The sequence below is a fragment of the Rousettus aegyptiacus genome, unplaced genomic scaffold, assembly GCF_014176215.1.
Source record: "Rousettus aegyptiacus isolate mRouAeg1 unplaced genomic scaffold, mRouAeg1.p scaffold_m13_p_5, whole genome shotgun sequence".
Lineage (NCBI taxonomy): Eukaryota > Metazoa > Chordata > Mammalia > Chiroptera > Pteropodidae > Rousettus > Rousettus aegyptiacus.
Window position 1 is genome coordinate 34,759,270 of NW_023416308.1, and position 27,987 is coordinate 34,787,256.

At 56.4% G+C, this 27,987-nt stretch overlaps 1 protein-coding gene and 1 pseudogene across 7 annotated transcripts; one reads left to right on the forward strand and one right to left on the reverse strand.

The window, feature by feature from the left end:
- Nucleotides 1–37: 37 nt before the first annotated feature.
- On the reverse strand, nt 38–27,981 carry BCL9L (BCL9 like). 7 transcript variants are annotated; one of them, XM_016139321.2, is made up of 10 exons: nt 27,079–27,981; nt 20,684–20,742; nt 12,039–12,140; nt 10,427–10,812; nt 9,607–9,726; nt 7,154–7,364; nt 6,908–6,992; nt 4,508–6,806; nt 3,787–4,068; nt 38–3,392 (listed from the first exon to the last, which is right to left on the reverse strand). In XM_016139321.2, exons 3-10 carry the CDS (start codon nt 12,062–12,064, stop codon nt 2,305–2,307), a joined length of 4,497 nt encoding a protein of 1,498 aa, XP_015994807.2. In that variant the 5' UTR covers nt 12,065–12,140; nt 20,684–20,742; nt 27,079–27,981; the 3' UTR covers nt 38–2,304. The 7 variants fall into 7 exon arrangements, with proteins under 7 accessions (XP_015994807.2, XP_015994808.2, XP_015994810.2 ...); XM_016139322.2 differs by lacking the exon at nt 20,684–20,742; XM_016139324.2 differs by lacking the exon at nt 12,039–12,140.
- LOC118602957 lies at nt 25,562–27,080 on the forward strand (annotated as a pseudogene).
- Nucleotides 27,982–27,987: the final 6 nt, after the last annotated feature.

The following is a 27,987-nucleotide window of genomic DNA, read 5'->3' on the forward strand; positions in this document are numbered from 1 at the left end:
GTGTAGGAGCCAGACATGGAAGTAAAAAGGCAAAAGGTTGGATTTTTAATTTTGTCTTTTTAATAAAAAGGCACCTATAAAACAGGTCAATACAGTACAGGCAGCACAGAGACCCCCGGAACAAGCCTAAAAATTATTTCAAAATAAAAACCAAGAAGATGTCTTCACATATTGTATTTATATATTTATATTTATATATATATTTATATAATGGTACAAAATGGCTGGGGGGTATGGCCATGGATGGAGGGAAGAAGTAGGCTGACCTGTGGAGTTCACCTTGAAAATCTACTCTGATGGAGGAGGTGGAAGAATGGGGAGAGCCCTGGGCCCTTTGCAGTCTGACCCCTCTCTCTTCCAGGCAGGAAACACTTAGTCAGTTTGGGGAATCTTGGGTTAAGGGTGGGGGGCTCACCTGCACAGGGTCCAGGTTGAGGACGGGCAGACAAAGTGCCTGACTGGATGAAGGGCAGGTAGCCCCTGCACACAGAGGCCTGGGCTCTGGGAGGTGCTGAAGGAGGCAAGAGCCTGCAGCCAGCCCCGGAGGAAGCACTTGACCTGGCTGATGGTGGACTGTGGACAGCACCAGACTGGGAGAAGTGGGGCAAATTCCCTTTGTATCACAGCTGCCAATGCAAGACCAGGCCCTGCAGGTCAGGAAGGCTTGGGACTGGGTCATGGCAAAAGACACCTTGTCTAAAGATGGCCCCTCACCCTGGAGGCACAGTGCTAAAAGCCTCAGACACGCTTTTTGCCAGGCCACCAGCCCTGCAACCTCAGAAGGCAGGAAAGGAAGTGTGAAAAGGAGAAGTGTTTTACTCCTGGGGCCAACAGGATCAAAACACCCAGTCGCTATGGCTTCGGCTGTGGCCAGAGTTGGGTGGGGAGGTCTTTGGGGGCTGAAAGGGAGGCAGTGACTGTGCCTGGGTAGGCACCAAGCCTTGAGCTCTGGGCAGAGGGGCCTTGCCGGTGAGTAGGCAAAGATAAATCTGCAAGATGCTTCCCTGCTCCCTAACACTTCCTTTAATCCACCGGGGGTGGAGGCTGGAGGGAGATTGACTCGTCAAACCCTTTTCCTTCCTCCTTTGGGTAAAGTAGGAGGCAGCTTCTGGAAAAGTCAGGGCCCTGAGGGTTACGTGGCTCAGGGCTACTGCAGCAGGCACAGGACCATGTGGGCCACCAGTCCACTCCTCCATGGCTTCATTCAAGGAGGTCACACAGCCTCCACCTTTCTCCTTTCTTCCGCCCCAGACTGGGAACCAAGGACTTCAAGTTCTGGCTAACATGTAGCAGCAGGGGACACCAGACATCCACAGCTGGGAAGCCAAGGGCCTCGGGCCTTGGGTCGCTGTGCAGTGCAGACACGGATGCATGCACGCATTTTCCCACATCACTCAGCAGCAGATAGGCTGCCACCCCCAGTGTGGTGGAGGTAGTCTCAGCCCTGCTGGAGCTCACCAATGGAAGCCTTGATGGTCTGAGCTCGATTTAGGTTTGGGGTATCTATGTCATTTCACCATTTGGGAGAGGACTGGAATGGTATCCTTTGTGAACCCAGAGACACTGCAAACAGCAGACAGCTGTGTCACACTGCACATACCTGGGTCCAGGGGAATGGAAGGGGCAATAATTTGAAGGGGGGAAGGGTTTCTTTTATCTTTTTTTGTGTGACTTCTATCAAAACACAGAAATACAGCACACACACAAACCAGCACAGAAGCGCAGTGCTCTATTTACAGCTCCGGCTAGCGGCTAGCGTCTGCCCACCTGACCAGCTGCCAGCAGGGAAGGGTGGTGGGGGAGGGGGTCAGCCATATCAGCAAGAAGGGGAAACGAGGCAGGAAAAGAGACGAGAACCTGGCAGGGGCAGAGAAACCAAGAGGAAAGTGAAGCTGGAGCAATGAAGAGACAGTGACAGAAAGGAAAGGGATAGAGAGGGGATACTACACCTCTCCTCTCTCCCACAAAAATGTGATACAGGACTCTGACAGCATAGCTGAATGAGGGCAGATACAGGGACAGAGGGGAAATGGAGGCTCCATAGGACTTAGGGGGTTGGGGGAGGGGCAGTCCTGGTGGCCAAAATGGAGCAAACCCCAAACCAAAGTCCCCCACCCCATTCTGCCAATCCCCACTAAGCTGTCAGTACATCTGGTTTCCACAAATGCCACTCCCCGCACAAGTGCCCTCCCAACCCCTCCACCCCACCCCTTGACCCAGGCCATTCCAACACTGCAGGGAAAGAAACTTTTTTCAGGTTATCATATTTGCAATATCGCCCAAGTTCCAGCCCCCAGCAGAGTGCTAAAAAGGCAGGTTGGCCATGCTGCCTGGTGTAGGGAGGTAGCCCATCTGGCTGTCCAGTGACACGCTGCGCTGCCGCAGGGGGTGGGACACCATGAGGTTCTGCTGGGGTGGGGGGCCCATGAGGGAGCCCTGTGGGGAGAGCATGTGGGGGGGCTGACTGTAGACCTCACCCCCCACACCCCGTTGCTTCATCAGCATGAAATTCTGCTGGGTCATGAGGCCTTGTGGAGGAGACATGACCCCCTGGTGCAGACCATGAGGCACCATGCCCTGCTGAGGGGGCACACCTGTCCTGCCCAACAAGGACATCTGTCCAGGGTGGCACATAGGCATGTTGAGCCCCCGCTGGACACCCTGCTGGCCCGGGAGGTTGGGGGGCCGTGAGGAGGTCTGCTCCGCCATCATGTTCTGCAGGTTCATGAGATGCAGATTGGGGGGCTGAGCCTTGGGGGGCTGGTTCTCGCTCTTGGGGAAGTACTGGAGGGTGCTGCTTGGCTTCTCAGAGGGGATAATCCTTGATAAGTCGAACTCAGGGATCCCCGTCGGGGTGGGCCGGATCACCTCGCTCAGCTCGGGGTCATTCAGCACTGATGCCACCCCAGGGAGCACGCCTGGTGGGTATGTATCGCCCATGCGGCCAGCCATGCCTTTGCCCATCAGGTGCTGCTGGGGAGGCATGGGACCAGGAGGCTGGCTGGGCAGGTCCTCTGGGGGCAGGGTCATGCCTGAAGGGTAGTGCTGCTGCAGGCCAGGTCCCCCGCCCCCAGTGGGGGCCATGGCACCGTGGGGCTGCTGCAGCCGAGGGGGGAAGGGCATCATCTGGGAGGAGCTGGGCACAGGGCCACAGGGGGCATTCAGGGTATCTGGGCCCCCTGGAGCCATCATCATTGAGTTTTGAGGGGGTCCTCCTGCCCCCTGAGCATTGGGGTGCAGTGGAATGTTGGAACCCAGAGGGGTGGGGGAGGGCAACATTGTAGGTGGGGGCTCATGGGACAGGGGCTGCTGGCCTGGCAGGTTCACACCCATGGGGCTCTGGGCAGCAGCTGAGTTCAGGTGCATCTGGTTGGGCTGGTTATTGCTGATCCCTATGGGGAAAGAGAAAATGGGGTGAGGAACTATGTGCACCCAGCTGGGGGAGGATGCAGAACTCAGTCTTCCTCCACTCCCTAGCCAGGCCAGTGCCAAGAGTGAGGACTTCCAACACTGGCCTGCCCTGACTGTGAGAGAAATGCCTTGAGGCATTTAGGTTAAAACCCAAGAGACCCAGGCTCTGACACAGTTTGCGACAGACACCTCACCGATGCTAGAAAGACCTGAGTGCGGCTGCATCCCAGGACATCACATCCCCACTCCCAGGGCCCTCTGGAGGCACATAAAAGCCAGCACGACCACAGGAGCGACTGCTGGCCATGCTTACTCTCCCCATCCCCAGTGCCCACATTAGCTCCTCTCCCTGTAGCCCCGTTCCTGTCCTCGCACCTGGCCCAGAGCCCTGCGGTGGTGGTGGTGGGGGCAGCAAGGGCCGGTCGGGCAGCAGCTCATCGTCTGAGGTGGCGATGGTCTTGATGGCATTGTGGTAGAGTGGGGTGGAGCTGGGCATAGCATACTTGGACATCTGAGACATCATCAATGACAGAGGGTTCTGGGAAGGCGTGGGGTCTGGGGAGGAAGTGAATGGCAGGCTGGGGTTCATGAGGCCGCTGGGAGGATTGACAGGAGGTGCCGAGGAGCTGCTCCGGGGACCGCTAGGCGGGAGGGCACCTACAGAAGCAGGGAGACAGAAAGAGCAGGGGTGATTGGGGAGAAATGAATCTGGCTGTTCACATTGGGGGCTCAGGAGAGGTGAGCTCTCAAATCTCCACTTGACTTCTCCAGGTACACCTTTATTCAGATGTCTCACTGAACACAGACTCACCCCGATTATCACTGCAGCCCACCTTCCTTCAAGCAGTTCCTATAGCCTCAGGGCCCCAGACAGTGGGGAGATCCCAGGTATGACCCCCTCAAACGCCTGGGAGATTAACTTGTGCTCCTGTGAAAGCACATAGACAGCCATTACCTGCCCTTCAAGCAGAGCCATCCAGCTCTGGGCCCCGGTACAGATGCCTTCACTCACTCCCCTGCCCCAACATGAACACACCAACTGAGAGAGACTCCCAGTGCCAGTCCAACGCCCAGTTGCCTGGCCCAGCTGACTCACCTTGATCTATGTTGCCCAGAGTAGAAGAGTTCATGCTGAGAGGCGGCTGCTTGTTCTGGGGAACCCCAGGGCTGGGCATGGCTGTCTTGGGCGAGGCAACCCAGCCTGGAGAAGGCACCGCCATGGAAGGAGACTTGAGCCTGCTGGGAGAGCCAGTGGGCGAACGGACACTGAGAGAGGAGCTGAGGACCTGGGGCGACTTGAGAGGTCCTGGTGGGTTGGCTGAAGGCAAGGGCACCATCTGTGAGGGAGTCTGGGGTGACTTCAGGTTGGCAGTGGGTGAGGTGACCAGAGGTGAGTGCACCTGGCTAAGGGTAGGCGACTTCAGGTGCCCCATGCCCGGCGAGCCCATCTGATTAATACTGATGGTGAGGTCCGAAGGCCGCCTGCCCAGCCCCCTGCTTGGGGCTGAATGCACAGACCCCGGAGGAGGATTGGATGCAGGGGGCAGAGGCATGTGGCTGAGCCGAGTGGTGCCCACATTGCCCATGGGCATTGAGCTCTGCTCAGGGCTGAACATGTCTTGGGTACTGCCCATGTCCTGGGGCAGGGCTTGATAGGGTCCCTGGCCCCCAGAGAACCCCTGCTGGCCCTGGCTGGGAAACTGCGAGGGCATCAGCATCTTCTGCGGGCCGCCCATCATGCCACTGCTGTTCTGAGCCCGCACTCGGGCCATGTCCTCAGGACTGAGGCCCTGTGGCCCCAACATGTCCCCAGGGCCCCTCATCTTCTGTGACATCAGCATCTGCTGCTGGGGGGTCATCTGAACATTCAAGTTCATATTCATGTTCATATTCACATTCATGTTCATGTTGAGGTTGCCTGGCCCCATGGGTGGGTCCACCTCCCTCAGCCCAGACTGTCCCATGGGGGGGCTTAGAAGGCCTCGGCCTCCGCCAAATTCTATGCCCATGGGAGTGCCTGCCAGGCCCTCGCCACCAGCCATCTGACCGGGGAACATGGCCGGATCCATCTGCCGGTGCGCCTGCATCATCCGCTCCATCTCCACACCCTGCCCCATGCCACCGCCACCAGCCATTCCCAGAGGGCGCTGCATGCCCAGTGACCGCTTCTCCAGCAGCTGATGCCGCAGCAGCTCCTCGCGAACACGAGGGGTCATGAATCGTTCTGCTTCACTCTGCCCACCTGGATATGGCACTGCATTCTGGGCAAAATTGCTGGGCCCCCCCATGGGGGGCAAGTCTTCAGTCCAGCCCATACCTGGCCTCACAGGCCTCTGCATGGCATTCATAGGCACCTCCATGGGCATGCCCTGTATGCCTCCAAACCCAGGCACCCGTTGCATCTGGTTGCCTGGGAAACGGGGACCAGGGAAGGGAGGTCCACCCCGGAGCTGCATGGGATCTTGGACATCCATGGGCCCCCGAAGTTGTGCGCCCATTCCGGGAGGCCACTGATCCCCTGGCTTGCTGTGGTAGGGAGGTGGTGGCCCCCTCACCATCATGCCCCCCATGCCCATCATGTCCTGCAGAGGGCGGCCCCCATGCAGCCCAATCTGCTCCTCCTTCCGCCGTTTCTCTTCGTAGTACTCTTCTTGCAGCTTGCGCCAGGCCACCTGCTCAGGCGTCAGGCTGTCCTGGCCCAGCCTCTGCATCATCATGTTCATCTGCTGCCCCATGTCCCCACCCGGGGGGTGCCCAGGCACTTCATGCTCCAGCGGGGGGCCCCCTAGGCTCTGTGTCTGAGAAATCATGGACTGCAAGGGCTCCTCATATTTCTTCAGCCCACCGGGAGGGGCCGTGGGTGGCTGCTGGGGGGCAGGAGGGGCTTGTGCTGGTGGTCCCCCCTCACCTGCTCCTCCCGGGGGCCCCTTAAGGAAGGGCTCAGTCTCCCCGCTGCGGAGCAACAGCCGCTCAATGTCTCGAAGTGTCTGGAGGGAACGCTCCCGATGCTCCAGCTGCTCCTTGGACAGGCCCTCCGAGCCCACCAGGCTCCGCTGCCCATTTCCTGTGGGGGTAGCCTCCCCTAGCAGGGCAGGGCCAGGGGTACTGCTGGGGTCTCCTCCAGGAGGCAGCGGGTTGTTGTTGGTAGCAGCTGTAGGGGTGTTAGGGTGGGTACCCCCAGTCCCACCACCCGTGCTGGCAGCTCCCACCGAGTTGGGTGTCAGGTCCTGATTGGTGTCCTCAGGAGGCCCCTCAGAAGGCAGAGCGGGGGGGGCACTGCCAGGGGCTGGGGCTGGCGGTGGCAGTGGCGGCAGTGGAGGTGGCTGGGACTGTGGGGTGCCTGCTGATGGTGTGCCCAGGGGTAGCGGTTCTGGAGTGGGCGGCACTTTGGGGGCCTGCAAGAGGACAAAGGGAGAGCATGAGACAGATAAGGGTATGCACCAGCCAATCCAGCTAGTCATGGAGGCACCATGCATAGGCCAGGCACCACACTCACCTGGTCGAGCTTGGCCCGGGGTACATTCTGCTGGTGGTAAGCGAGGATGGAGTCAGCCTGGCCCTGTAGCACCGCCTCTGCAGCCCTGCACAGGAGGGTCAGGCACAAATAGCTCAGAGAGGAAGGCAGGAGGGAGGGAGCCCTTGCCCTCACCCAACCCTGGCCCCCTGTAGGCGCTCACTCAGGATCCCAGGCTGAGGGGTGCTGGGTAAACGAAGCAGGCTTGGCCTGCCCTGACGTACTTACGTGTTGGCCAGGTGGGTGGTGAAGACATACACGAACTGTGAGGGAGGCTTTCCAGGGACACCCCCGCCCCCACCCCCGGGTGCATCAGGACGAAGTCCAGGTGGAGGCCCATGCGGGGGGCCTGGTGCGCTGGTCTCACTGAGGGGCAATTGGGTGGCCTGGCCAGGACCCAGCTGTGGGGCCGCCATGGCTGGGTCTGCTACATTACAATCTGCATGAGAGAGGAGAAAGAAAGCAGATAAGCAGCCCAGATTTAGGAAGGAAAACCAGCTGGCACCCCCATCACCCCATTCCAGAGAAAACCAGAGACAGAAGATCACTTCGGTGCCCACAGGGTCACTTGTTACCACAATCTGGTGTTGTCACTAGCCTGGTTTCCACTTACTTGCCTTAGACCAGTCTTTGACCAGGATGGAAATTGTGGGGAACATGAGGAGCAAAGGGAGACGGAAAGTATGACCTTACAAACAGGCTCCCGTGTGCCTGGCATTCCAATGGATAATTACAGATTCAGTTCTATCTAACCACCACATCCCTAGAAGGAAGGTGTTATACCCTCCACTTTACCAAGGAGGAAGAAGCCTCAGAGGGATAGTTACTCTCCCGAGGTGACACAGCCAGTCAGTGCAGAGCCAGGGTTTGTATCCAGATAGGGATTGCAAAACCTGCTCTTAGCCCTGCTCTGCCCCACATGCTGTGGTCCGCGTGTTTGTGCACACACACTGACTAGGTGAGGGGAGAAAGGAAAGAGGTTGCACAAATTGATGAATCAGATGATAAATGGTTTTTCAATGCTAGCGCCACCACTAACTGATTGTGTGGCCTTATAAACAATACACTTCATCCCTTTAAGCTTCAGTTCTATCACCTATACAGGGGGACAGGTGAAAGAAATCTATTTTTATAGCAAGTTTAGAACAAAGTCATAAACTAAAAAATCATTGGGAAAACAGAAAAGACTGGAGGAGGCAGATGAGGTTAAAGGGGATCAAATATATGATGAGGAAGGAAATTTAACTTTCGGTGGCAAATATGCAATGCAATATACACATGACATATCATTGACTTGTATACTTGAAATCTAATATTTTATTAACCAATGTCACTCCAACAAATTCATTTTTTTTTTTAAACAAAAAGACTGACATACTGGAAACCTGGGATATCTACACCAACATTTACACAAATGATTAGTGGAAACCTGGGATATCAACATAAACCAAGGTGGTCTGATTGAAGAGTCTCTATATTATACTGCGCCGCCATTAAGAATTCTTTAAGAATCTAATGGCAGTACAAATAAAATAGTAACAGTGGTTGCCCTGGTATTGGGTATGGTATGTTAAAATTTCTACTTCATATTTCCGTGTGTCTTCCAATGTTTCTACAATAGTGCAGTCTAATATCATAAAAGTGAATGGGGTAGGGTAGGGAGTCTGTCCTCGGAGACAGTGACCTCCCCACATCTATCAGTGAAGGGTTCAGCCAGGGGCTCACAAACTGCCAGTCAGTCCCTTGGGAGGGACCTAGGACCATATGACCTTTAAAATCCCAGCCAGATGTAGAACCTTCAGTATTTGATCCCATGTACCACCTCCACAGACATGGTCCACTCATTCTACGAACATCTGCTGAGTCTGTTTCCTCCTTTGCAATAAGCATCATAATAACACCTTCTTCACAAGGCTGTTGTAAGTCTTAAATACCACTAAGTAAAGTAGCCAGCATATTCTTTTCTTCCTTCGTTATAAGTCCCCACCTTCAACGAGTTCAGTTTAACATTCTCTGGATAGTTTCTCATGAATTAAGCTTTTTATCCCCCCAGTCAGATGTAAGTTTTGAAGGAAAGCACCAAATAACTTTTATGGGTGTCCCAAGGGCAGTGATGTGTCTGGTTTCCCTCCATCAGGCCCAAATACATGCTGATCAATAAAAGGATGAGTGGGCATCCACTCATACCCACACTTCATCTTGGTGATGCACTCTGGGCACTTTCCAGGAGTCAATTAGACATTAGGGAAGGGCACCAGAGACACAGCCAGTGTCAGCTCACACCCAAGCTTAGCATCACTTTGCACAACACACCCAATGGTCCCACTCCCAGTGATACTGGATTCTGGCTGCCCTCTCTCCACTAACCAGTAGGTGGCAGCATAGGCCAGGAATTCATGGCATAGCCAGGCAAGGACACCTGAGGTTCACCCCGCCTAACCTGGTTCCCTAGGAAGAGGGGGCCACTGAGTACCTAGAAAGTAGGGGCAGAGCTGTCAGACTGCAGGCTGGGACAGAGTCTGAGAGGTGGGATGGGAGAGAAGGGGCCTGGGCTCCTGACCTTTGCTCCTTGCCCAGGCTCAGCCATCTAAAGCCCTAGCCAAAGAGAGAGAAGCTTCCTCAGGGCAGACATTCCCCTGGGGCACCATGGGCCATAGCACCCTGGCATCAAGAGCACTCACTGTGGGTGGCCCCAATGGGCTTGTCGTCCTCTTCGCTGTCTGGTCCTGAGCACCATTCGTCCCCACTGTATGGCTGCTTCCGCTCCAGCACACAACGCCGCTTACTCCGGGGTGCCACCTCTGTCCAGGCAGGACAGAGGCAGGCAGGGGTCAGAGTGAGTGCCCAAAGGCTCTTTCCTCCCATGCCCAGGCCCATTCTCCTAGATGCCCCACTCTAGAGGGCACTGCCCAGGCTATGGTGGGCAGTTAGCCAGCCCTGAGCCCTACCACACCACCATTTGTTTCTGATTTCTCTCTACAATCCCGCTGCCTGTCTCCCCTCCCCCACCCAGCACCAAAGCACATCATAATCCTTAACCACAACTGGTTCTAATTAGGGATTGGGGGGGTGGGAGGGTGGGGGGAGTCACTGCTACTCTTCCAGACCAGTGCCTGCTCAACAGCTCCCACCAGCCCAGATACCAGCAGGTTCCTGAGATGTGTGGGTCTGCTCCTCACCCCAGAGCACCTCCCTCTTCCCCTCTGGGGGCTCTGATGGGAAAGCAAAAGAGGAATGAGACTGACCAGAAACCCCATCACAATGTGTGGCCCCTCCATGGGTGGCACCTAAGGATGGCAAAACTCCACCTTGGCCAATCCCAACTCTGAGAGAAACCAAGTTGGTGGGTATAATAAGGATAAAAGAAAGGCGGCCCTGCATCAATGCAGGAGAGGAGCTGGGGATGAGGATTAGGCAAGGGAGACAAAGACAGGATCCCAGCAAGTTTGAAACTTGGACTATGGAACATGCTAGGCTCTTGGGGATCAGGAAATGGGGTACCTTTGGCCTCTGAATCCAGGGATGGAGTGCCAGCCTCTCGCTGCTCTCCGGAGTCCACAGACACGCTCCGCTCCCTCTTCACTTTGCCCTTGAGTGAGCTGAAAGGGGGCACCCCCGCCTGGGTGTTCTTCAGACTTGAGTTGCTAGGTGAGATCTGGTTGGCCTTGGCCCCATGGTTCCCCGCCCCCACGCCCTTCGAGCCCAGGTTGCAAGTGGGTCCTTGGTTCACATTCTGGTGCTGGGATTGGGCCCCGCCATTCCCTGTCTTGCCATGATTGGTCAACTTATTTTCTGGGTGCATTGGCTTGGTTGGGGCAGGGGGGCAGTGGCCGCGGGGGGACAGTGGAGGGCTCCCTGGAGTTTCTCTCCTCCTGGGGTGGGGTAACCTGGGAGAAGGTGGGAGAGACATAAAAGTTAATCTTGCTAGGGACTTAGCATGCCTGGATTTTAACTGCCCCATCCTACCTCATCTAATGGTACAGGAGGTGGGAACTGAGTGGCATTCTAGGACCACCAGCTATTCCCTACCGCCTTCCATGGCTCCTCAGACGAGGACTGATACCCTTCACCTTGCGGAGTAAAGATGGACAACCCCTTCACCTCCAGGCCCCACAATTCAAATGAAAACCAGAGCCTTTCGTTTGTAGAATCTATTAACACCCCCAGCCCCAGCATCCATCAGGCTGAGCCTCTATGGCAACCACCCCCCCAACACACATACACTCACTAGCACCTGACCAACACTTAAGCATCCTCTCTTCTAGGGTCTTCAGATTCCTTCCAAGTTCTCAAACCTCAACTTCCATGTGTCCCAACACCAGCAGGGAAAGGGCAGAGGACCAGAGGGTCACTGCTCATGCCCCAGTCCCATTCCCCTGGGGAAGTAGGGAAAAGCAAACCAGAGTGGTACCCACTGGTCCAGACAGCTCCCCAGAACAGAAGGAGGAATGCCTGAAGAGGTTTGGCCAGGGCCTGGCGGGCAGGCAGGAGCAGAAGAAAAGGGGGAGGGGTATGGTGTGTGGAGCAGACTGGAGCACTGGAAGCCAAGGATTCCTGCAGCCTAAGCTGCAGGCCCTTTAAGATCCAGCCGGTTCCCCACACCGCCTCCCCCTCCCCGGAGACCTATTAATAGCCTCTGGAAAGATCACATCACGGGAGAGGATATTTATCCCCCCTCATTCCACACCAGCTCAGATTTATTTCAGCTCTGCTGTCCTGCTGCTGCCGCCTGGCCCTGTCTGCATGCTCCTCCTGGGGAAGGGGAGGGAGGCAGGCACTGCCCCTCCCTCCAGCTCCCATCCTCAGCTAGACTAAGGCCAGAGGGTGCCACTGGATCCTCTTTTTTAAGAGGAAAGGTCTAGAAGGGACTAGAATAGCAGGCTTAGCTGACTACCCTTCCCTGCTGTCTCCTGCACCCAGGCACTAGGCTGCGGGATCCTGCCTCAGGGCAATCCTTCCCATTCTGACTCCCCTTGAGTCCACTGGTGGCCTGGAAGCCAGGTGCCTAGAAAGGCTTCCTCTCCAAGCCAGCACAGCTCAGCCCCATCACCACTGGGCCCTTCCCTTCCCCGCACTCCACACACACAGCCCACCCTCCACGACACCCACACACCTTGTCTTGTTAGCCAGGATCCTCATGGCTCCCACACACAGTGGGGCTACGGCCCCTGTGCGTGCCCAGGGCCCAGCCAGGTACTCGGTACTGGAGCACGGACTGCAGCAACAAGCCCCAAAGAGAAAACTTGTGACTTGGGGAGGGGGTGTAAGAAGGGGAGGGGAGAAGGGAGGACCCAACAGCCCTGAGACTAGGGAACTGGATAGGGTACAGAGGGGATGGAAAAGAAGGGCTACTAGGTGGGGTCTCAATCCTAAAGGCTGGTCCTTTCCCAGCTTTCCCACACTTTACCCTCAGGAAGCTTGCAGTCTCTAACAAGCCCACCCCACCCCACCTTAGGCCGCAGAGGCAGAATGCACTAAAAGGATAGGTTAGTTGTTAGTTGCAAAGGTGCCCATGCGGGGCGGGCCTTGAGGTCTGTTCTGGCCCCCTGGGGGACTCCCACTCCCAGGCACGCCCCTCACCCAGGGTGGGGAACCCTTCACGCCCCGCCTCCCGAGCTGCGCACCGCCCAGGGCGCCCCCAGCGTGGAAGGGGCCAGGGATGGGGGCCCTGCTCCGCCCCCAGCTCAAGGCCTAGCCCGTGCCCATCCCAGCAGGCCCGGGCCAGCAGTGAGAGGCCTGGCGGGGCCCCGGGGCTGCAGCTGGGCTCTTTTCGAGACCAGTAACGCTGGCTCAGATTCCTCCCAGACCGCAAGAATGCAGGAGCCTCCCCTCCCCCCGCCCCTGCACCCCACCCCGCCCCCTTCAGCAGAGCCGAAGCACAGGCAAAGTGAGCGAGCCAGCAGGCCAGGGAGCGGGAGGCGGACAGAATTGCAGCGCCCCTCCAGGCCCCGCACGCGCCACACAGACAGACACACGGCCCAGAGCCGCGAGGGCTGGGCGCGCCGCGGCAGGGCCCAGGTTCAGTTCAGCGCCGGGCGCCTCCAAGGCAGAAGCTCCGTGAGCCACCAGCACCCGAACTCTGACTCACAAACACAGCTCACACGTGGGCCGGGAGACAAAGACACGCACGGAGCCCAGGAAGCTAGAGGCGCACCCACGCAGACCCCGTGGAGGTGTGCTGGAGGACACGGGAGGCGCCGGCCCAAGCAGGAGCCAGCAAAACAGCCTGCGGCCCACGGACGCTGAGGCTGCCTGAGGGCAGAGAGCGAGCGCAAGCGCCGACTCATTGAACAGATAAAAAGACTGAGGCCCAGCCACAAGGGAGCCATAGAAAGTTGAGCCTGGTAGTCACAGAGAAACACATACACGGGGGCGATAGATACACCACCAACAAATAGACTTACATAAACACAGAAGCCTCACCCTACCGCCCCCTGCCCTCCCACCCCCAGGCAATCCCGGTAAGGGACAGGGGAGGGGAGGGGAGGAGTCTTTGTCCTGGAGTTTTGTCCAGGTGGCAGGCCCAGCCAAACACCGGTACACCCTATCGCTGCACTCTGCCGGTCTCTGGAAGCAGGGCTGGGACCTCTGGGTGAGGGGACTGACTCCACCTGTGAACCTGTGAGAGTCTAACCCTAAAAACCCCCGGGGCACACCGGCCGTCTCTGCTCTGGCTCAGTCTCACCGGAGGGAGGTGCCTCAGCGGAAGGTTTCAAAGTCCAGGGCCTGGCTGGGAATTAGCCTGCTGCCAGCCCCTATCTCCTGCATCACAGGGGTTAGAGGCAAGGCAGGAAAGGGCTGGAGGCAGCCCTGGGCTAAATGGCAGGACTATGGCTGACATGGGTCTCAGGCTTCCACCCTCACCACCGTGATGGTCCTCAAAACTACTTACCACATACCCGAGAGATAGGTAGATTTATTATCCCCATTTCATAATGAGGAAACTGAGATCTGGGAAAAGGAAGAGACATGCTCCTGGGTCATATGACCAGTACCGGCCAGAACCAAGACCCTGTTTCAGCGGTGTTACTCCTACACTGCGATAGCGGTGTTACTCCTACACTGCAATGTCCCCTCTCTGAGTCATGACTGCTTGTGTGAGCCTGCAGTAGGTAAGTGAGCTTCCCACATGCCAGGCACTGGTCCCAGCCCCTTATGGGAGGCAGGGGCAGGGCAAGGATCACCACTACCTCCTATGGTTTACAGCTTCAAATATTGGGAACTGTAATAATTTGGGAAGGAGCAGTTAGAAAATTAGGCCTCTCCAGTGTCTCCCAGTTGGCCAAGTCTCCACCCCAGAAGATTCTTGGAGTTGCCTTTTCCTCTAGGACTCCACCGCCCTGCTCCCACCCAGCAGGAGGGCTAGCTGAGTCAAGCACAGATGAGTCAGGACTTTCCCATCTTACACCTCCCCCACTTCACCCCTCAGGAGTCTGCCCAGCTCCCAGAGACCTCTGTCTTATATACTGTCCCCAGGAAGGCCTCTGGGGATGGACAGCTGGAGGGCTGGTTCCTGGTGGGTGCAGTTTTTAACAATGAGTGAAGGGGCCTTCCCAGCACCAGGCCAGGAGCCCCTGAGATGAGTGAAAGGAAAGGGATGGGGCTCTGGGAACACGTTGCTGTGGCTCCCCCTTAGGAGGCAGGGTGGGGAGTGGAGACATGTGCTCACAAACAGGAAGCAGGTGTGAGTTACCTGAGTGAAAGGCCAAGAGCATACCCATGAGAATAGAGCCCAGGAGGCTGCTGAAACAAAGAGCCCAGAGATCTTCTGCCCTCCCAGTGCAACTGGGGAGCAAGGGTAAAGGGGGAAAGCAGGGCCTGACCCTGGCTGGGGTGGGAGACCAGGAAAGCTTCCATGGATGCCCAGGGCCTCCAGCTCCTTGCTCAACACAGAACTGCCACCAGTACAGAAAGCATTCACATACCTGTAGCAACCTGCCTATTTCCAGCTGCCCCCACCCTGGGAACCTCTGTTTTCCAGCTGGCCCACCAGTCTCATTGCCCAGCTCAAAATCACTCAGAAGAGGCTGTGAGAAAACTGCTTGCAGGGTCCATGCTCCCACATGCAGTGGGCAGACACCTCTAGAGAGGAAATGGGCTGCTAGGACTCACTGTGATGGCTGAAAGGACAGGACCCTGCTGGGAGCAACAGGGATGGGATCCCTGGCCTCTGGCTCAGGGAGATACAGCCCCCAAGACAACAAGGTACTGAGTCCCCTTTTCCCTAGGTGTCAGGACTCCTTAGTCCCTAGAGGCTCTCCTCTACCACCCAGGTCATTTCCTCTTCCGGAGGTGGTGACTCAGCTGGTCAAGGATTCATAGCCCAGCAGGAAATCTGCTTAAGGACCAAGGTATTGCTCTAGGACCCTCTGTGTGGGAACTTCCAGGCGGGGGGGTGCTTCCCCTCACCCTGGTTCCCAGCAGCTCTCCCCACTTGCCCCAACCTCCCGTCAAAGGAGACCATGCAAATCAACCATTTTTGTCTGGGAGTTTCCAGCACCACCCCACCTGAAGCCCCAGGGTGATGTCAGGCAGCACCAGCCTGCAGGGACTCGGAAATTCCTAGCCCCAAAGTGTGGGGTCTTTGAACAGGGTGTTTCTATCAGGGGATTCTACCCATTCTGATACCCACTGTGCCTTCAGGAGGCTGCAGGGACAAGTGGCATTGCCTAGAAAAGCCGGAGGTCACTTCACTTGGCTCTTTCAGCCAGTGTCGGTGTGGACAGGCCTTGGGAAACAGTCGTGCCCTGGCAGTGAGGTGTCCCCAAAGTCTGCTGCCCAATCCCTGGCCGCTCCCTCCCACAGGGGGGAGGGGGAGGAGAGAACACGGTGGGGGGGCACGAGGAAACAAGACACGGCAGGAAGCCCAGGCAGGCGGCGGGCACTCTGGGCCAGGCACAAACAGCCAGCACAGGAAACCACAGCCCACCCCCGCCCACCCCACCCGCCCAAAGCTCAGGGAGAAAGGAGTGCCAAAAGCCTGGTACCCCAACAGGAGCAAGAGCCAGGGGTTAGCCCAGGGCAAGGGAGGAGCAAGAAGCACTTCAGTCCTCTCTCTGCCCCAGACCCTACCTGGGGAGGGGGAGAGGAAGCCAGGCTGGCAAGGATGGTGCTGCCTCTTTAAATCCACCGAAATCCTGAGCTAGGCCCAACCCAGCTCTGGTTTCACAGGAAGGAAAGGAGCTCAGGAGCCAGTAGGGAAGGCGGTGGTAGCTGGAATTAGCCCCACCAGCCCAAATATATCTGGTCTCTGCTTGCCGCCCCACTGACACTTCCTGCCCCTTGGCACCTGCACCCATCGGGGGTGGAAGAGGATCTAGGTGCTATTCCCTACCCTGTGGGAGACCCCAGTCTCTGGAGATGCCCGATTGCTGGGTACCCATGGGTAGAAGGTGACATCCCAGGCTTAGATTCTATAAGGAAGGAATGGGTAAAGTAGCAACCTGTGGACCCTCACCTGGTCTCTGTCCTCCAAGGAGTTAATCTGGCCACTGTTTGGGGGGTGGGGGTTAGGGGTGGCCTAGGAAACTCCTCCAAACTGCCTGGAGGGCTGGGAACAATGGGGCCATTGTGGGAGGAGTGGAGTGCGGGTAGACTGCTGGCACAGCCAGATTGCACCACCACGGGTGGGACCTCACCCAAGGCTGCCTCTCTGCTACTCTGCTCTCTCCCCCAGGTAATGCCAGCAACAGAGACATCCTCCCAGCCCCCTCACCTTGCCTGCTGGTCCAAACTCTTGGCACTAGCAGCACCTGGAGGGCCCAGGCTCTGCCCACATTGACATCCAGACTGCCATGACCCTAGCGGAAGCAGGGGCCTGTGGGCCAGGATTTGGGGCGGGGAGGAGGGGACTGCTGATGAGACAGGATGTATGCCTGTGATCCTCTTGCAGGGAAGACAGGAAGGCCAAATGGGGTTTCTGGTGTCAGTCCTGGCACCCTCAGGCAAAAAGGCTTAGGGGATTGTGAGAACAGTGACAGGCAAGGTCCCCTGCCCCCAGGACTCCTTTCCCATAGTCATTCCATAAAGTTGCTCCCTGAGGAGGTCTGGTGCCCATGTGCTGGCAGCCTCACCCTCTGGGGTTGGGACACTGGCACATAGTGTGAATGATGCAGAGGAATGAGAACTGAGTTTGCAGTCAGGCAAAGAGGGTGCCAATCACATCCCACCCCTTCTGAACTACAGGACCTTGTCCACACCTTTGGCCCTCTGAGAGCCTGTCTCTTCTGCAAAATGAGAATAAATTTATAAAGTGACATATTATTAGTGAAACTAACAGAATGCCTATGACATACTACTCAGTCCTCAACAAATCACCTCTGGCCGTGATATCCCTTCTTTACCCCATGAATGGCACCCAAATACATGGGCATTTGGTAAAGGCGGGCATTGTCCAAATATTGGTTCTTGGAATGTCCACAGGATTAGGGTCCATGGGCATCATAATCATGGTACTAAGTACAAAGACTTGGCTTTTCTTCTACCCTCCTCGCAGAGGCCAGCTCCCTTGGCTAGCATTCCCCTAGGCATCCCTGGGTTTACAAACAGACACAGAGCTTGAACCCAAAGAGAGGTTGTCCACTCTCTTAGCCTTGGGTCTATGTCTCAAAACCCCAGGAGGCAAGCAAAGGGGGATTTCCTTTTAACAGTGGCCTGCATCCCCTCCACCAGGCACTCCTCTCCCTGCCTGACCCTTTAGCAGTCTCCCAGCAGAGTTTGGGTGGGAGGAAGCTGGAGCCTACTTTCTTGCCATGGACCCCTTTAAAGAGTAGCGGGTCTGAAAGGGAAAGAAGATAAACTGGGACACACAGTTTTTTAAGGGTTTGGGGAGAAGACCTGTTCTCTTCAAGGTTGTCCCTCGCAAAGTGGCTCCATAAGCCCCAAAAGGGTTAACAAGTTCCTAAAAATAACCTGCTCCCAGCAGGACCTGCTGATTGGAACTCTCCAGCCATCTGTTCCCATTTTCTCCTGTTCACATTGGAACATCTGAAACCAGCTCCAGAGCTCCAGCCCAATCCCAAAAATAGCCCCAGCCTGCCCAAGGAACAGGCCCCAGGGGCTGGGCATAGGCTGTACAGCCAGCCCAGCAGTGAGGGCCCAAGCCAACTCTGAGCCCTCACCCCCAGGCCCATGGAAGGGTGGTGCCCTTCTGGTACCAGAAGGAGGTGGTGAGTAGAGCCAGGGTCTCTAGCCTACTTCTCTTGGTATCAGGCCAGAGAAGGTACCTGCTAGCCAAGCCCAGGCCTCAAACCCAGGAGCCTGATTATCCCAGGCGCATCTGCCATATTTTAATCAACTTGCTCCAGGGATCTGGGCACTTAACTCCTCAGAAGATCCAAACCACCTATCTGCAGATCTCCCCTTGTTGTGGGCAGCCAATCCCTGCTGTCCACTCCTGGCTCCTCACCCATATATTCCCAAGCTTCAACACCTCCACCATCTCACTTCCAGCCCAGGGCCTTTAGACCCTGCCCACCCAGCAGCACTCAGTATTCTCCCCTGCCCCCGGGCATACAGGACTGAAGCAGACTTTTTCCAGACTGTCCATACTCACCCAGCAACCTGGGAAAATATTCTGGGGGTGTCCTCTGGACATCATAGATGTTGATATAACCCCACCCCTCCTCTGGGCTTCCCCCCTGCCCATCTGTGTACAGCAAGTGCCAGGCATGCCCATCTGGGCTTCGATGCATATCTAGGCTTGGGCACTGCCCTGCCACACTCAGGAAAAATGCCCAGGTGGGGAATCCAGAGGACCCAGCACCCTGAGGGAGGCCTAACAGCTACCATCTATGTCAGAGCAGCTCCGCGCTGCTTTTTTTTTTTTTTCTCTCCAAGGAAGGTCCTTGACCCCATAGCCAGGAAGGAGAGGAGGCAACCATTTAAGTCATTTAAGGACAGACTGTCTTGTTGATCCTGGTGAAAGAACAGAGCGGCAAGGGATGTGATGGTGGGAGGGGTGCTGAAGCTGATCTGAGCCACCGGCTTGAGGGAGGGAGGGCTCAGCCCTGAGAAATGCTGGGAGATAGGGAGGAAGCCACATCCTAAGTCCCCCCGAGACTCCTCTCCAGGGTATTTGGCAAACTTGCAATCAAGACCTCAACCAGCACCAACAGTGGGGAAACTGAGGCAGCAAGAAAGTAGATTTGGAAGGGTATTAGAATCTAAGAGCCTGAGTGCTGACAGGGTTGTCTCTTCCTGACACCCCCTCCCCGCCCCAACACACACACACACACACACACACACACACACACACGTGTGTACACACGCACTCCTCCCACCCCCTCAATTCTTCCCCTGCTAAAGCCCCTGGGAGGGTCAAGAGTTCCTGTGAAGAGCTATGACTAATAATAATGAAGAGGGTCTCTAGCATCACTGAGCATTTACTTGGAAACATCTAGCTGTCCTGAATACTGCACCTGCATTCTCTAATTTAATCCTCAGAACAACTCTTTGCAAAAGTACTTTTATTACACCCATTTTACAGATAAGGCACAGGGAAATTAAGTAACTTGCCTAAGTTAGAAGAGTCAGGATTTGAACCCAGACACTCCAGCAATCGGGTTTATAACCATTTCACAATATTGATTCGCCCTGGTATCAAGCTGTCTGTTCTATGATGAAAGAATAAATGTGTATATCACTCATTCATTCTACACACATTCCCTCCATGCCTAAAGTGTACCAGGTCCTAGCTAAAGGCCACGGTTCCTGCCCAGGGAAAAGATCGAAAAGGAGGCACCACTCTGTACCCCCTCAACACAGGTGCCCAGCCTGGCTGGTGCTCTAAGAGCAAAGTTCTAGGGCTGCCTCCAGCCCCACCCACCCCCAATCCTCACCCATCCTGATACCTAAGAATCATGGAAGGGAGCAAGGAAAGTTACCATGACAAGAGCACAGGGTCCCTACTGAGAGAAGCCCAAAAGCAAGAGAGAAGCCCAAAATGCCTCTCCTACTCTGCAGGTGGAGGTCAAAAGTCAAGTGAGGTAGAGTCCAAGCCCTGCCTCCTAGCTCACCACACCTATGAGGGCTCCCCACTTTTTTCATTGCCTGAGTTGGAAGCAAGACCACTTCCTCCCTGTACTTGAGGGGTAATGGCCTCCAACAGCAAGGGTGAGGGGATTAAAAGACCCTCCCTCCTGAGATTAGTCCAGAAGTGCCTCCTCCTAGTCCAAAGCTTCCTCTAGCTTTCCCTTAGTCTGACTCGGAGCCTACAGGTCTGTTTGTTGTGAATTCAGGGAGTTGTTGCTAAGTAAGGGAGGAGGAGAGGGAGGGGAAAAGGAGGGTGGCGGTAGGGAGAGGGTAGGGAGAGAGCTTGTGTCTCTAGAGGCCAGGGCAGAAACCACATTATGGTGGCTGATAGCCACCCTGGCTTTGACTCAGCCAGCTGAAGCCAAAGCCAGCAACAAGGAGAAGCAAGTACTTGGGATGACCAGGAAATCATACCTTGCCCTCCAGGGGTGATTGGGCTGGAGCTTGCCTCCTCCCACCCTGGGGAAAGGATCCAGCTAACAAGAGCACTGGGACTTCACTGGAGTGGCTACTTTAACCCTTCCTGCCCTGGCTTCCCCCACCCTACCAGGTTCCAGGTTGCAAGGCTGTTAGCCCCCCTCCTCTGGGAGGAGGAGAATGAAAGGAGAAGTAGGGGGTAGAAAGCCAGAAGGAGAGCACCCAAGACAAAAAGCCAAGCAGGAGGCCATGGCAGACAGATCAGCAAGGAGGCTATGGGGGGACACACACCAGCAGAGGACATCTCACCTCAGGAATAATGTGTGTCTGGACTCAGGCGCAAGGTTGTGGTCTGGGATGGGGGCTCCCTGTGGAGAGAGGGTCAGAGCTAGAAGCCCCAGGCCAGCAATCTATGCCCCTGCTCCTCCCACAACCAGTTCCACCCCCAACACACACACCACACAAACATGTACACACATACACTCAGCCTGTAGCTCCAGGAAGTCTCTGAGCTACTGGGACACCCCCGCCCCCTCCAGGACTTCTGTGGATTGGCTGGAAGCCAGGCCAGACCAGCTGCCCCGCCACACTGCTCCCCCTCCCTATCCTGGAAGCAGGAAAGGAGAAGGTACTGGAAGATGCCTTAGAGCTCCCTCAGAGCTCAGCCCCACAGGGAGAGAGAGGGGCAGACAGAAGACTCCCACAGCCAAGGACCTGGGAGGAAAGATGGATGAGAAGGCATGAAGACCTCAGCTTCCAGCACCAGTCACCACCAGGGTTATTCCATGTCAGGGAAAAGAATGGTATGGGTCCTATGTCCCTGTATGGTCTCCTTGGCTACACCCCTTGTCCCTTGAAGACGCAAAGTTCTGGGGACCAGGACTGGTTGGGAGGACCTAGGGTAAGAGAATCAGGCAAGCGTAGCATTTCAGTAGGAGGGGGCTGGGTGAAGCTCCTACAGGCAGGCAGGAGGGAGGCTGGTGGCTGGGCTCAGTTTGTACTGGGGGTCAAAGGGGAGTTCTTTTCCAAAGAATTCTGGGAGAGACGCCAACTAGAACAAGCTGCTAACCACCCCTCCCTCTCTCTCTCATTGCACTGGTGCTTGCGTGAGTGAGTGTGTGTGTGTGTGTGTGTGTGTGTGTGTGTGTGTGTAGGGGGGGGGGTGTCCCTGCCAACCAGACTTAACCCTCTCCAGGCTGTGCTGCTCCCAAGCCTAGGATGGGGGAGTTGGGAAAGAGCCCTTGGCTAGGTTTGACTTCTAGTTCTAGAAGCAATAGCAGAGCGTCTGCCAAAATAAGGCTTGTTCCACATGGCCCCATCTGGTACTGCCCTGCCCTGCCCTACCCCTGGGTAACTTTTCTGGGCTCATCTCCTGAAGGTGTCCGCAGTGACGTGTGTGTACGTGTCTCAGAGACAGAGATTGAGAAACAAACTGAAAATTCCTTGCCAAGGCCCTCCCCATGCTGGGTCACTGAGCACTGTAGCAACCTGTGCCTCTACCCTCCCTTCCTCCCACTTTGTCCTAGGACTAGAGGCCGTGGGGAGGGTAGTGGTAAAAGGGATGGCGTATCCTTCTGACCACATTCTGCTGCTGTCTCCACAGGTCCTTGAGTCTTACAAACAGCCCCTGCCCCAGCCCCCTTCTTCCTCACTGATTTGCCACAAGTGCTTCTAGAGGAAAGCATTCAATTATAGCCTGAGATCCCAGGTGGCAAATTGAGTCACAGTGAGGTATGAGGAGTTCCAGGGCCCGCATCCCATGCAGACATAACTCTGCTATCATCACTGCCCTTGCTTTGGCAAAACAACAACAAACACCCACCTGGCAACCTCCACTCCTATAGAGAACACTGTCTAACTGCAGAAGGAAGGAATGAGATCAAACATCAAGAAGGACTTCCCGGGATCAAGGCTACACAATGGCAGCAGGCCCCACCCCAAACGCTTCACATTTCTGGGGCGGCACATCACCCCTTAGGATTTCAGGCCCCTCTGTCCTCTGCTCACACTGGAAATATGAGTGTCTAGTCTTGTTTTGCTGTCTGCCCCTAGTCAGAGAAGTCACCTTTCTTAACCTTAAGTTAGTCACCCAGTTCCCAAGTCTAATGTTGCTGGCTGTTTCTTATCCCCAATGAAGCAAAGTGACCCAAGGGATGGAGGGTTAATTTCTTTCCCTGGCCCTTTAGAGCACTGGGTCTCCCCTATGACAGCCACCACAGTATCATCAGGACAAGAAGAGAAGGGACTGGTAGTGTTGGGATCCTTCAAGGTGTTGGGTGCCCATGAGGGAAAGAGGAAGAGAGCCCAGCCCTGAGGACACTTTATCCCAAAGTCTCCCCACTGTACCATTTTCTCTCCAAGGACCAAAGAACTGCCAGAAGGCTTGGCCCCACTCCAGGAAAACTCCCTATCAAAGGACAGAGACTCCATGTCCCAGGGAGCTTAGGGAAGACATGTGACTATACACCCCAGACATGTTCCCAGACATGGGAGGAGAGAGGCAGGAACAGAAGTGGAGTGCACGCATGTGTACACATGCACATACACTCATCAAAGAGACACAACCCCAGGCACACACACTCCTCAGAGATACTCCCAAACCCGTGCAACTGAGAGATAAACAAACACAACTCCCAAATACACACATCCAAGATACCTCCTAAAAATAACCCCAAGCTCCCCAAGAATGGCTGCTTAAGACCTTAGAGGTTTCCATACTCCTAGAAAAGGCCCAGGAGAGATTAGAAAACAAAAGACATGGGCCAGTACACAGAACTGCTAACAGAAGATACACCCAAACTGAGACACACACACACACACACACACACACACACACACACAGTAGTAAGCACATGGCCGGCCCTGTGCTAGCACATGAACTCACACACATACACATCCAGGCAATGTATGTCATGAAGTCAGGTTAGAAGACTAAGTTCTGAGCTAGAGGGAAGGATGGGAGTCAGAGGGGGTGGAGAAGCACTCAAGGATTTCAAAACAATTCTGGTTTCGAAATGCTGGAAATGCTGGATTCAGGGCCATTCCCAGTTGAGGCTGGGGGTGGGAGAGTGGGGGGTGGAGAGTGAGGGGGAGGGGAAGACAGGCTAGTGCAGAGCCACCAGCTCATTGGAGGACAGGGGTGGACAGAGGGAGTCCCAGCCCCCAGGAAAAGGGGAACTGGAAGAGACACCAAAGTTAGGAAGGTCAGGCACCCAGGGCCAAGCAGGGAGGGCCTAGGATGGAAAGGAGGCAAAGAAGGGGCCTCTGCTTTTGCAACTAACTGGGAAAGAAAGCAGAGGAGGTTGCCCCTACCCCCAATTATAGGCCGAGGTAACTACCTTCTCCCCTACAGAGTGACACCCTGTCTCCCCTTCCCCATGGGCTAGCAGAGGGGGTGGGGTGGGAGTGGTAGCAAGGGCCTACAGGGATCAGGGATCTTCCACATGCAGGGCAGGGTGGAGGACGGCCACCTGAGAACCCAGAGTTTCCCTCCTCTCCATGAGGAGACCAAGGCAGTGCAATCTACTACCACATCTAAAAGTCACCCCTCTTCTCCCAGGGCAGCAGAATGCCCTACTGCCCCTCCCCCAACACCCAGGGAAAGTGGGCAGTTCTCTCCCAGGGAGGGGGGAGTTCAGGCCAGGCTGGGTGTGGGGCTCCAGAGGCCTGGCCCTGGCACCCGGCAGAGGAAATTCCAGGCTGTAACTCCAGGCTGATGCTTTCAGGGCCACCCATCCAAGTAACATGCAGCACCTCAGGAGCTCTAGTGCTATAGCCTTCTTCCCCTGGCCCCTCAGCTCCTAGCTACTTGGCTACTTTGCCCTCCAACTAGCTCAAGCCCCAGCTCTGGTACCTAGAGAACAGGACGTGGGGGAGCTCGGCACTCCCTGGTTGAGCTTCCACCAGCCCTCTCTTGGCCCTTTGGCCAGGCAGAGCCTCTTTTCCCCAGCTCCCTGGGGGGCAGCCCTCACAGTGTGGCTATGGGTGGCCAGCTGTTGGGGCTGGCAGGCTGGGGCACAGATGCCAAGCTAGAGCAGCTAGGCGCTCAACAGGTTGAGCCAGTCCCTAGAACAGCCAGCCCCACCCCAAGGAGAGCGGGCCTGGCAGAAGCTCCCTGCCCGCGGCACCCAGCCTATACCCGCTTGGCTCCCACGGCTGCCCACTTTCCCACGCTGCCATCCCCCTAGGTCAACACCAGGGCAGTGCCCAAGGCTCCTGGCACAAGGAGGGATACTATTTCCCCATCACCCTTGGGTGCCCAGGCTCTTAGGGTCACTCACTACAAGCAATCAAGAAGTCCCAGGAAAAGTAAACATGGCATCAGGGCAACAAGAACCCCCAAGTGAAGTGCTCCCCACCTCCCTTCAGGCTTCTTCCAGTCCTGGGAAGACTGAACGCTCAGACACCCTGGCTCTGGGCAGCTGCTCTGCCTTACCATTGCCCCCAGGGGCTGGGACAAAATTTCAGCCTGTGGCACCAGAGGCAGTATAGGGGTGCCCTCAGCTCCTGTCTTAGACTCCCTGAAGGAGGGGCTGCAGAACTAGGTGACTGTGGGCGCCCTATACTCCTGCTAGAGCTGCTGATGGATGTAACCTGGTCCTTTTCTTACACCCCACTCCTGGGCTCCATGGAGCTCCATCCCAGCCACACCCCCCACAGGCAGGCAGCCCCCGCCCCCTGCCTTTGCAGGCATCTCCTTTAATCTAAAGCAGGTGCCAAGCATTCCAGACCCTGCTGAATAGACATTGACTGCCACCCACTAGGCCTCTGCCCAGAAGGCTTCCCCTGCCTATTCATGAAAGTTGAGTCCCCAGCCCAGGGCTCTTGCTTAACCCAGATATCCAAAAGATGGGAGGCAGGAACTATCCAAACTGTCATAGGTGCCCAATATATATCCAACAAGCAAGTTCACTATGTTCCACATTACCACTGTTGTGCTAGTCCCAGGTTTCTGTGGACCACCGATCCTTCTCCAGGATTCTGTAATCTCTTCCCACCTTGACCCTCAACCCCACTAATTATAGCCTCTTTTTGAGCCTCCATATGGACCTCCAGAAACCCAATTCCAACCATGAGGCACCTGCTACCCAAAGGACAAGAGTTACTCTGGATCCAAAATTATAAGTATACTACTCCTCACCAGCACCCTTTCTAACATTATCCCCTATCCCACCCCAATTAGGAGTAATGCAGGTAAGCAGAGAATTCTAGAGGGAGGTGGTCAGAAGGCTGGCCTTTAGGCCTGGTTCTTCTCCAAGGCCAAGGAGCCTGATCAGCTGGGGGAGGCAGCACTTTCTTTCCTGGCACCAGACCCCTCCCTCCACCCCTTACCTTCCTTGTCATCCACACCCTGTCCTGAGGCTTCTATCAGCAGGCACCTCAGAGCTGACACCAGAAAGACGTGGCCTGAACATGCTCTTCCCCTAGAGCCATGAAATCGTGGTCCTAACCCTGAGAAGGCAGCCAAGCCCATACTGAGGGGCAGCAGAGAAGCCAGGCAGCCTTGGCCCAGAAGTGGCTGCTCCCTGAAAAGGCTGAGGAAAGGAGAGAACAAGGGGAGTAGAAACCCACCCACCCACCCTGGAGGTCTCATTTGGAGAGCTCCCTAGAGGCATAAGTGGGGTTACGGCAGATAGTGGAAAGACAGCTTTCCTAGGTAAGATTAGGAAAGCAAGGCCAAAGATCAAAGGGGCCTTCAAGCCCCTTTCCCAGGCCTCAATCACATGCCCAGCTCACCTCTCCCAGAGCTACACTTCCTCCCTGCAGCAGAGGCCCCCCACCCAGAGACAGACACACACACCCCAAGCAGCAGACAAGACAGAAAGAGAGAGGAGGCGGTGTCAGAAAAACCCGGAAGGAAGGAAGCTGGACAGACAGACAGAAGCTGATCCTGGCTTTAACTGTTCCAGAGAGGCACCCTCCAGATTCCCAGACTGTGAGGGACACTCTCCTTCTCAGTTCCCAAGAGGGAGATAGGGAGAGTAGACGTCAGTCTCTGATGAAACGAAATTCCAGCCACCTTGGGATAGAACAGACACCAGCCAAGCAAGAAGCCCTAAACCTCACTTCTCTTTCCCCATATTCCTCCCCTAAGGGCTTCTTTGGACCAAAGCAGGGGCCACCTTTTCTTAGCAGTGCAGGGCCACCTCCAAGGAATTGTGTGACTGCTTCGCCCCCAGCCAAGCCCAAATCATTAAGAATCTTTGACAAGGGAGACTCCTCCAGTCACAGCCCCTGCTGCTTCTAGGCAGTGCTTGGGGGCAAAGGGTAACCCCAGCAATTCCTACTCCTAATGCACCTCCTTCTGGAGGTTCACATAAACCAGGTGTGGGGTTCTGGAGTGCTGAGACCCAAAGGGGTTGGTGAGCCTGGGAGGGGGACTACATCTCCCAGAAGCCCCCAGGGCAGGGTTACTGCTCCAGCTGGCCCAAGGCCGGCCTTGTTCTCTGCGCTAGAGTGGCAGGGTCCCCCATCTGCCCCTATGCCCTCCCCACTGTGCTCTGGGGCTGCCAACATGATCGGGATCCCAAGAGTAACCTCCAGTTAACCATGGGGGCGCCCCCACCACTTAAACAGCTTGGGGGTGCATACCAGAGGGCAAGAGATAATCAGACTATGTTCTCCCCATTTCGAACTGGATCTCCCTCCTCGCGCCTCTTCTGGCTTGGCATGACTTTTGCCCTCAGCCCCAGCCCACCCCTCACCTCGCGTCGGTCGGGGGTCCTCACGCCAGGCCGGAGCTGGACGCCATAACCAGGTCAGAGTCAGTGGGTAGATTGGGGTCCTCCCGCTCACCAGATGGAGGTGCAGAAGGGGGCGGGCGGGCGGTGATCTTTTGATCCTGGACGCCTTGATCTCAATACCAGCCTGGCATGGGAGAGGGTATCCGGGGGTTGCTGGGTGCCTGGGTTCCTGCCTTCCAACCGCGGAGCATGGTCGTGGACGCTGGGCAGCGACCGAAGAGCGCGGACTCCCGCCTGGCCCCGGGCTTGGGGCTGGGGTCTCGGCCCGAACCTCAAGGCTCGAGCTCCTGCTCCTCCTCCCTTCCTTCCTTCCTTCCTTGCTTCGCCTCCTCCTTTCACTTTCCCCAAGGCCCGCAGGGACGGCGGGCACGGGGAAGGGAGGGGGCTGTCTGGGCACTTATTGTTGATCGGACGTCGAGGGTCCGGGTCGCAGCCCCAGGGTGGTGCAGCGCCAGGGGACCCAGGCGTGCGGGCGTCCAGCCGGCTGAATCCCGGCGGGGGCGGTGGTGCAGCGGCCCCAAGTCCGGGGCATGTCCGGCCACTGGCTCCACGGTGCGCCGCTGCCTCCCCGGGCTCCCCTGCGCCGCCGGAGCCTCGATCGCCCCTCCACTCGGCTCCTCTCCCCAGCCTGAATAAGCATCGGGGCTCTCTGGCTGCCTCCTTCTGCCTTCATACCAGAGCCCAGAGAGGCCCCTGTCAAAATAAGAGCTCCCCCAACTCGCTCGCCTCCTTGCCCAACCCGGCTCCCCCAGCCTCCCAGTGGTCTGACTCGGTAAGGCGCCCGGCGGGCTAGCGGGGAGGCAGGTTGGACTGGGCGCGGGGAAGGGGCTTCTACCCTTCTCGCCAGGCTCATTCTCGATGACTGGGGAG